The following is a 10,409-nucleotide window of genomic DNA, read 5'->3' as shown; positions in this document are numbered from 1 at the left end:
AAGTAGCAGCTATATGCTATGTACTTTTCCACACCCAACTTTGTGTTTGCAAAATTTGCTCACTTTATCATTATGAATAGATTATCTGCCACAATTGCTGCTACTAGCATAAAGCAATCCAAAGTTAGTAAAAAAAAAAGTTACACTGAAACATTATGGGGTAAAACTTAAAGCAGTTAAAAAAAAAAAAGGTCAAATCTCACTATAGGCAGATTCATGCAAAACAAAGTGCCAACAATTTTATAACTCAAATCTCCCAAAAGGTGAATTTAACTCCTGATGCAATATTTCTTATTTTTTTCAGTAAAGGGAATAGCTAATTACTTGATTTATTTGTCGCATATTCAGCTTGTCTATACCAAGAATCAGAATCAGAAACTTTATTGTCATTGTCACGAGAACAACGAAATGAAGAATGGTCCCCGATCATTGCATCATCCCTAGCAAGAGTGCCAATAATTCTGAATGCTGTGACACAGTGGATTCAAAGTGACACTGGGATGGTAGAAGGAAAAAATAAAATGAAAACAGTGTAAGTTATTATGTGACTTCTGTTGTTACTAGTGTGGAGGAGACCCATTCTGTATTGTATGGTATGGAGAGCAATTGATTTCATATCAGTCTTTCGCTACAAATGTAGTCTGCGCAAATAAATATGCACATCTCTCATGTTCACTGCAGACAATGTGTTCTATAAATAGCAGGGAAACTATGGCAACTGCCAAACCCAGTCTGAGATGGCTGTTCTGTTAAAGTTTTTAAATTCAAACAGAAATTTTAAACTTTATTTCACCATCCTTGGATCTCCAAAGAATTTGAATAATCATTATTATTAAAATTATTATAGCACCAATGTACCACCGGCTTACCATTAATGGGAATCCTGGCTAAAAGTGCAAAAGTACCCACTTTACTCATATTGCAAGTTCAAGTAATGATTGGTATATATTAGTGTACATATTTGTATATAATAGTACAATAGTTACAAAAATACTATTTACCCAGCAGAGGAGCAGCTGGCATAAGAAATGCAACAGTAGATGACAGAGTGTAGACAGGAAGTAGGAAAAAATAAAATAAATACATAACTGACAGAGTAATTTCCTGAATAACAGCAAAGTTCATGTTTTTACAGTACCAAACAAATACTTTAGTGTTCGTATTACTTTAAGCTGTTGCTAATTTCTTTTATCCTCATTAAATGTGCTGAAAACACAGTTTGAAAGAATAAAAGGACAGAAATCTTTCTTAATCACTACTTTGACCAGTGAACTATGCAGGTGATATTTTCATATATTCTAAGGGACAGTTTGTAACACAGAGACAAGACAAACAATTTGACCCATACTGAGCTACACTTTCCCAGTGCTAATCCGAAGTTCTTATATCTACATAAATGTTTACCCTGATTATTATGAGACACTGGGAGACACTGATTAGTATGCGCAGAGAGAAAGCTAGAAAACATTGACTGATTTCTAATTACCTTTACTGATAAATATACGCAGACTCCAAGGAAAACAACATCTGCAAAAGGATTGAAATATAAAACAATCAACAATCAAATAGATCTGAACTTTAAACATGTGGCAAATAATAGGATAGAATAGAAAACTGTATCTGCAAAAGGATGAAAATCCAAACCTCAAAATAAAACTTAACACATGATTCCTGCAGCTGATAAGAACATAGCATGATGGCTTATTCCCTTCTAATAACATAATATAATTCTCTTCTAATTATTCATGGTATGTTTTGTTAGTATTATTGCACTTAGAGACTTCCACAGAGTGGAAAAAGGAAACATAAGGCAACTGCAGCAAAATAGTGCACTTGTACATAAAAACTACAATGAAAAAAATTGCAGATTGCACAAAACCTTGGGCAACACATCACCATCTTTTATCCTAAGGTTGTCAGTCACATGAACCACTAACAGACCTCTGACAAACTGCAGTCCAGACCAGATGGTGCCGCACATGAGAGACAACCTTAAAGACAACCTACAGGTAAAGGGCTGATGTGTTTTGCCGATTCTGCAGGTGTTTTGTATCTCCTTTGTTGTTTTGCCAGTCTGTTAGTCCTTCAGGTAGAAAAGTGTCTTCTTTAGATTTCTCCAAGCAATCAACAACCTCTTGATATGAGGACTTCTCTTGAAAGGGGCGAGGTCCTAGCAGTTCCACCATGTCAGCCCTGTCTAGAATCTCTTGGTCTAGAAGATGCTTTGCCACCTGCATTACATGACCAACAGGAAACATCAAGCTTTGAGGTCATTAAAATACACATTTTTTTCATACTCCAAATATATGACAGTTTTGAAAAATGCTCAGCACAAATGAAAATCCATTTGCAGCATCACACTCTGCAAATGTCTCTGAAGCACTTACTACAAATGTTAAAAAGTTCGCACCTTCTCCACCATTTCCTTCTTGTCAAGTATGAGCTCAAGTGTTCGTTGGAAGGCAGCATCTATGAGTGAGCGAACTTCCTGGTCTATAACCTGGGCTGTAGATTCACTGAAAGGTTTGTCAGTTATAAGGCTGCCCCATTGCGGTAGGTCAAAAGAAACCTGACCCACCGCACCATTCATTCCAAACTGTACAATCTAAAATATGAAGAGAAGAAGAATATGAAGACTGGAACAGAAATATATAGTCAATAAAAATCATAAATTATTCTCTATGAGTCATTTGAACTCCATGGATGGTTATGCTTTTTTTTTTGTTGTTGGACAAAATACGGTTTGGTTACGCCTAAATTTCTACAATAAGCCTGTTCTGCAGTGAGGCGAGTACCTGTGCATAGGCAGACTGTGTGACTTTCCTGAGATCATCTTGTGCCCTGGTGGTGACTTGACGAAAGAAAACCTGCTCAGCCACTCGACCACCCAGCATCATGCACATTCTGTCAAACAGCTGCTCCTGTGTGAATAGGTACTGCTCTTTAGGTAGATACTGTGCATAGCCCAAACCTGTCCCTCTAGGAACAAGTGACACCTGGTGGAGTACATTATAATGATGAATCTATAATCAGTTAATCATTATAATTATTACAGGATTACTGCAAAAAGAGAGCAAGAAATGTAAATAATACCTTAAAAAGTGGGTCTGCATGTTCAAGAAACCACCCAGTGACAGCATGCCCAGCTTCATGATATGCCAGAGTAGTTTTTTCTGGAAGTTGCAGAACCTGAGATCTTTTCTCTAGACCTGAGAACACGACAGAGATCTTAAAAAAATGCTTAAATCATAATATTAACATCAGGTTAATGGATTGACATAAAATAACATATAAGCTCTATATTTTGACACCACTGCTTTTATAACTCAGTTGTACTGTATTGTCATTGTATTTATGTAATCAAAAAAGTGGTTATGGAAAGATTCACATATATACTATCAGTTTCTTTTGGTTCATTTTGTTTGACTTACCTCCAACAACCCTTTCAACTGCCCACTCAAAGTGTTTGCTACTGACATACTGGCTGAGACGACGTGCAGCTATTAGAGCTGCCTCATTACACACATTTGCAATGTCAGCCCCTTATACAAACACAGAGAAGCAACAAATAAGTTAGAGTGTGATGAAATTAAAGCAAGAATCAGCTGAAACTGTATGATTTTCTTTTTTAGATTTGTTTGGTATTCAGTGATCATGATCTTTTATTCCCACCAGTAAAATCTGGGGTTAAAGCAGCAAGATTCCTGGCCAGCGTCTCTACATCTACACTGGAGTCCAACTTCAGAGGTCTTAAATGCACCTTAAAGATTGATGCCCTGCCTTTCATATCTGGTGGACCTGCAAAAAACAAAAAAGAAGACCACTGTCTGTATAATTCATTAATAAATCACTCTGCTTCAAGTTCTGTCACATATACAGCACTGTGCAAAAGTCTCACTCCTTAATTCCTTTATATTTGGTTTTCATTGAGCTAGACTTTTCTAAAGTGATCTTGAGAAAAAGTTCATCAGGCTTTCGAGCAAAGACCTGACACAGGACCAGAGATGCATTTGGTCCTTCAATTAATCAATCTGCTGTTCACCAAAGCCTCATTAATAATGGTCTAAGTGGAAGGGTGGCTTTCAAGAAGCAATTCTAAAGGAAGAGCAACCGGAAGAAAAGGCTGAAGTATGTCAAATTATGCAAGAATTGGACTCAAAATGAAGTACTGAAACCAAATTTACAATTTTTAGTTTAAAGGCTCATCAATATGTATGGAGGAACTCATAAGAGAACCTGCCCAGATCCTGAAGATCAACATTATTGAACCTGAGTGGGATCATTTTGATAGTGTAGAGAACAAAAGGAGCCAACATCTGAAAATAACTTTGATTGTCCTTCAAGAAGCCTATTCCTGAAGACTACTTGAAGAAATTACAAGAAAATTGCCTGAGAGAGTTAAGGCTGTTTTGAAGAATAAAGGTGGTCATATCAATGAATGCAATGAACAGCCTACGTCCATTGCAGCCCTTAGTTATGCTGCAATAGATGTAGGCTGCCGGGGATTCCCATGATGCATTGAGTTTTTTCTTTCCAGTCACCTTTCTCACTCAGTATGTGTTAATAGACCTCTCTGCATCGAATCATATCTGTTATTAACCTCTGTCTCTCTTCCACAGCATGTCTTTATCCTGATTTCCTTCTCTCACCCCAACCAGTCGCAGCAGATGGCCGCCCCTCCCTGAGCCTGGTTCTGCTGGGGGTTTCTCCCTGTTAAAAGGGAGTTTTTCCTTCCTACTGTCGCCAAAGTGCTTGCTCATAGGGGGTCATATGTTTGGTGGGTTTTTCTCTGTATCTATTATTGTGCAATCTACTGTACAATATAAAGCGCCTTGAGGCAACTTTTGTTGTAATTAATTAATTAATTAATTTGGCGCTATATAAATAAAATTGAATTGAATTGAACTGAATTTAACTTGAATGTTTTTACCTAATATACTGTATTTCCATGTATGTTTGAAAATGCTTTAATAAATTACTGCACATATGTTCAGTTTATTTAGCAAAATATAAAGAATCGAGAGGCAGCTCAAATTTGTTTGCACAGTACTGTGCAAACAAAAAGCTTATAGAGCTGATGCTGACAATTACTCAGCCTTCTGCTGCATTACACGTGCACAATTAGCAACTGCAAAAATAGTTCACTGAAACCATGCCAGCATGAAAAGGTGGTGAATCTTGTTTGTAGAAACTTTACAATAACACTTTTTTTTAAAGGTTTATATTCGGTCGAAAGGCAGAGCAAATTCTAAAACAACAATGTATTGACTTAAAAGTTTCAGTACAGAAGCATTAACTCTTACTGGAGGAGAAATGTTTTAATTCGCTTTTAAAGCCATGAATTCAGCGTAATTTATTTTACCATTTAAAAACCCTTTGTCATTTGCAAGCATCCAGGAAAGGAGCCAATATAAGTCCTAAGGCAGTGGCCAAACTTGTGGCTTGGAATACCAAGTTACATAACTAATTGCTCATTAAACCAATTAGAAATGTGAACTTTTTCAGCACTCCCATCTTTCTGTCATCTGTTTACAAAAGACAATATACACAGACAGAAGGACGGGGAACAGAGAATAACAGGGAAATGAGCAACATATCCCATCCCTCGTGTTGGCCTCCAGTTACCTAATCTGTCCTTTATAGAAAAACAGCTCTCTCATTATGATCTTGTTTTCTTTGATAGAGAAAAGTGGTCTGGCCACCCACCCTGTAGTCCTGGTGTTAGGAAAATTAGATCTTAGCAGGCAGGAAATATCAAATTAACCGAAGATAAAAGCAAACATTATGCAACACGTGCTTTTAATGACATAAGACGTAAACAGGCAAGAAGAAACATACAGTAAGTACAAGATATGAGTTTCAATAATGTCAAACGTAACACCTCATCTAAAGCAGGGAAAGTCAAAGTTATGCAGACCATCTGGGTCTGCATGCACACCAGAGCCAGTGAATCACATGTGGAATAATAAACTGGGAAACAGAAATCAAAAAGAAAATAAACTTAATCACAGCAAAAGTAAAAGTGAGCTTGGTGTTGTGGTCAGACACCAATAATCTGAAAATTAACTGAAATTTGAAATGCATCTTAATAAACAAAGAAATAATGGTTTTATATTTATAGTTTTCATAAAAGGTAACTGAGTTGCAACAAGCGAGGAGACTGCAGAGGAAGTAGGCAGATCTGAGGTTAATATTTATACTTCACCTATGTATACATGTCGATCAAAGCGTCCAGGCCTCATCAGAGCTGGATCCAGGATATCGGCTCGATTTGTTGCAGCTAAAACCACGATGTTAGTGCTGCTGTTGAATCCTGCAATGACAAAAGCATTTAGAGGACTGAGGGCTTGTGAAAAAATAGCATCAGAAATGTTGACATAAAACATAATTACCCACCATCCATTTCCACAAGCAGCTGGTTGAGGGTGTTCTCCTGTTCGCCCTCATCACCAAAGTTTTCTTTGCCCCGCTTTCTGCCGATGGCATCAATCTCATCAATGAAAAGAATGCAAGGAGCATTTTTTCGAGCTGTGGCAAACAAATCTCTTATCTAATAAAACACAGAAAAGATCTATTTATTTCTACAGTTATACTAATTTTTGACATTGCCAAAACACCCAAAAGTAGAAAGTCTTCATCATTTTAATTTGATACGAGAATGAGTAATTCAGTGATCTGCTGTATTTGCACATATTGTGGTCACACTGCAGCATCACAAGCATGTGACCCATCATTTTGTTTTCAGACCTGTTGAGAGTCCAATCATTCAGCTCCGTACTAACCCTTGCTGCACCCACACCGACAAACATTTCCTGGAACTCCGAGCCGTTGACTGTGATGAAAGGAACGTTGGCCTCTCCTGCAGTGGCCTTAGCTAGCAAAGTCTTCCCATTTCCAGATGGACCCCATAGCACTGCACCCTGTAAACAAGGGAGTTAATCAGATTTAATGTATTTTCTATCTTAAGGAATTTTTTGTTCCAGTGAGTATGATCAGAATACAGAAGTGCAGAATTGCTTTATTTTAATAAAAATAATAAATTTCTTTATCAAGAAATGACACACCTTAGGAATCTTAGCACCCAGGTCATGATACTGACGTGGGCTTTTCAGGAAATTGATAAACTCCAAGATATCTTGTTTGGCCTCCTCACACCCTGCAACATCTTTAAAATGGACACTGACATTGTTTTTAATTATCCTGGCTTTGGATTCACTTATCCCAAAGAGGCCTCCTCTCCCCCAGCCACCAAGTCCTCCTGCCATCGGCCCCTGCCGTGTTGCAAAAAGTAAAAATCCGACCACAAGTAAGATTGGGAGAACACTCAAAAACAGAGTCCTATGGGAAGAGAAAAACCTTAGTTAGGACATCGATTCTAATAACCTATATATGCAGTAACTTTAAAGTGAAGCTGCTGTACTTTCTCACCCATCACTTTCACTGCTGTAGAGCACAGGTACTTTCTGAATGGAGTCCAGACCTATTTCCTGCTGTGCTAGCTCCAGGTTATGCTCAAATGAGTCTGCGCTGCCAATGTTGAACCACAAATAGTTCTGAAACATGAAGACAACAGCATGTAGTATATGTAGTAAGTATATCTACCTTTACTGTACTTTGACTGACTCTTCATCTGGACTGCAGCCCCTCGGAGGAGGCACACTACCATTGTGCATTGTTAGAATAGCAATTGTTCCTCGTGTGATTTTCTCAGTGTAATCAGTCAAATGCCTGCTGCAAATAAAGGTTAGCAAGCTTTATTTAGAAAAAAAAAGCAATTGATAAGGAAAGACAGTGAGAAAATGAAAACGAAAGTACTTATGTGCCAAATACAAATATGTCGACTGCTGAGATCTGTATTTTAAAACTTGTGCTCTTGGAATTTCAGAAAGTATGTGTCCTCTACCAACAAAAGCAAATGGGAATACAGTGTGTGAGAAAAAGAAAGATGTTTGTTTTGTTTGTTTATACAGTCATTTTTATCAATATAGTGAAGTACATTTTGTCGATTCTCATCAGTTTAACAGTAAAAATAAATGCATTTAGTTTGTATAAGACACTGCAATTACACACTGGGACATTTAATGAAACTGACCACTCGTGATGTGTTCACGCCGGGGGCTGGAAATACTTTGACATACTGTTTGTTGACAACCTCGACATGGCCCACCTGGGAGGAGAGCAGAAGGAATCATTTGTTCACATGGTTGCAAACACAAGCACAGACACACAGGTGTAAGGAAGACACCGTAATTAAAACGATCTCTGCCTCTCACCAAGCCTCTACTCAAGTAGTGATGCACAAAATCCTTCCAGGAGATCTGGACTCCTGTTTCTCTAAAGTGAAAGTACAAGAAAGCTGAGGCCATGCCTGCTGCACCGGCTGCTAGGTTCTGGACCGTTTTATCATCAAAGGGAAATTCCTCCTGTTAGAAATAGGATAATGAAAAAATATTTTAGTTTACAACTCCTATATAGAATCATTTTAGTAAGCATATTTTGTTATTATTTAGTGACTGAAGACGAGGCAGTTATTGCCACAATTCTGGCTATGATTCACACCTGAAAGCGTGACCACCAGTATGATTCCCCTTTTTTCCATCGTTTTCGTCTTTGGTCCTTCCCGTTATTTGAGTCCTGCCATTCCCTTCCACGAGACTCTTCTTTTATATTTCCATCTGAACAGCAATAATAACACAACTGTTCATTGCGGCAGAGCTGAGAAATACAGGGCTTACAAACTCACTGGGTAAAGAAATTATACACAGTTCAACAATACATAGAAAAGTAAGCAATTGTGTTCTTCACACTGCCCTTAAGGTTTACAGTCTATGTGCACACTGATTTAGAGTCATTAAAAAGGTAAACAGCACTAAAAGATGGACTACCTTTTGGCTGTTTCCTTGAGCTAAGTAACCGAGTAACTTGGAAAATGTGTTGATGTAAACCTCCGCATCTTCTTTGGATGAGTGATTTCTTCTGAAATAGGTTAGCAGTGAAGTCAGTCATCAAAAGCCATGTATAAAAAGAAATGTACATGAAATAGATTCAGTTCAATTAAATTTTATTTATATACTGCCAAATCACAACAACAGTTGCCTACAATAATACAAAGAAAACAGAGATGTAAACAAACTAACTGAGAGAAAGGATACAGTCTCATGAAGCAGAGACTGTATTCGTGTTTTTACATTTTAAAAAAAACTCTTTTGTTTGCTCACATGTTTAAGGATTACTGAAATCTGATTAAGATCTAGGCACACTGAAATGTGTTGCATATAACCTAATTATATGCAGTCATTGCAACAATAACACTGAACAGCTGCTGTTAAGGTCAAATATTTACTTCATTTTGGCCATCTGCACATATTTAATGTTGATTCAGTTATGTTTATGGTTTGACTAAACTGATTACCATACAACTGCTCAAATTGTGATTCACTATGAGAGAGCATTTCTCAGTATCAAACATACATAATAGTGCACGCAATAAAACCATTGCTGCAGGTTATGACTCTGGAAAATTAATCTTACACAGCTCAACCATACACATTCACACCGGTAAAAATAATGATCCCATAGTGGAATACAGGCACCTGTTGGTGACAATTTTCCCCTATACAGTTGACTACAGAAAGAAACTGAATACTATGAATGTATTTTTAATAGTAGTTAGTAGATTTTTTTTTTTATGAAGGAGAGACAATGGGTGATGCAATTCATCTTCTTAAACAGTTTTAAATATTAAAGGAAACTGGATGGATAAATGAGCGAGAGAGAGAGAGCCCCTTTAAAAACAAATGTATTATGAAACTGAGGAAACTGATTTATAAACTACATTAACGGAACGGACATCGCCTACCGTGAGAGAACAAACAATGCAGGAATGATAAATAAACACTGCTGCAGCTTGCTTGGGTTTTTTTGGAGTTGACTGCTATATCTGGATTTTAAAAAATACCAAAAAACAAACTTTTAACATAATTCCTTGCAAACCATTGTTAGCAAACGCAGGTGACAAAAAAACTTGCGTCATCTATTTATTTATTTTTTTAAGTGTAGTTAAGCTGATATAAAACAATAACGGCGTTTTTACAACCTACCGACGTGAGAACCACGAAGAAGCGAAAAGTAGATGAAGAGGAATAGTTGCGGCTCAGCGTCCGGACTCGGTTCCTACAGTAGCCGACAGTCAAAGAGAGGAGACTCATCCTGTCAGCCCGACTGACTGACGGACCGACTCACCGCAGAGCCATTAGGAGAGGCACCGGAGGCACGGTGCGTATCACAGTCATCTCGCGAGATTTTGGTTACAGACGCTACAGGTAGGCACCAGTCTTCCAGCGGGTTTTTGTTGTTGTTGTTGTTGTTGTTGTTTTTGTTAAGCCCAGTTTTAATGTTGGAAAGCCAAA

At 37.6% G+C, this 10,409-nt stretch overlaps 1 protein-coding gene across 2 annotated transcripts; it reads right to left on the bottom strand.

The window, feature by feature from the left end:
* Window positions 1-190: 190 nt before the first annotated feature.
* LOC113023517 (mitochondrial inner membrane m-AAA protease component AFG3L1-like) lies at window positions 191-10,360 on the bottom strand. 2 transcript variants are annotated; one of them, XM_026169589.2, is made up of 16 exons: window positions 10,101-10,360; window positions 8,886-8,976; window positions 8,560-8,675; window positions 8,274-8,423; window positions 8,093-8,167; window positions 7,429-7,553; window positions 7,065-7,338; window positions 6,783-6,920; window positions 6,397-6,550; window positions 6,206-6,313; window positions 3,673-3,798; window positions 3,432-3,542; window positions 3,094-3,209; window positions 2,796-2,996; window positions 2,411-2,605; window positions 191-2,231 (listed from the first exon to the last, which is right to left on the bottom strand). In XM_026169589.2, the coding sequence occupies exons 1-16, from the start codon at window positions 10,206-10,208 to the stop codon at window positions 2,004-2,006; spliced, it is 2,316 nt and encodes a 771-aa protein (XP_026025374.1). In that variant the 5' UTR covers window positions 10,209-10,360; the 3' UTR covers window positions 191-2,003. The 2 variants fall into 2 exon arrangements, with proteins under 2 accessions (XP_026025374.1, XP_080159159.1); XM_080303033.1 differs by lacking the exon at window positions 8,886-8,976 and having other exon boundaries at window positions 10,101-10,220.
* Between the last annotated feature and the right edge of the window lie 49 nt (window positions 10,361-10,409).

Source organism: Astatotilapia calliptera, chromosome 1, assembly GCF_964374335.1.
Source record: "Astatotilapia calliptera chromosome 1, fAstCal68.1, whole genome shotgun sequence".
In the NCBI taxonomy this organism is placed as follows: Eukaryota; Metazoa; Chordata; class Actinopteri; order Cichliformes; family Cichlidae; genus Astatotilapia; species Astatotilapia calliptera.
Note: the sequence above shows the minus strand (reverse complement) of the source record. Positions and strands in the feature narration are given on the sequence as shown.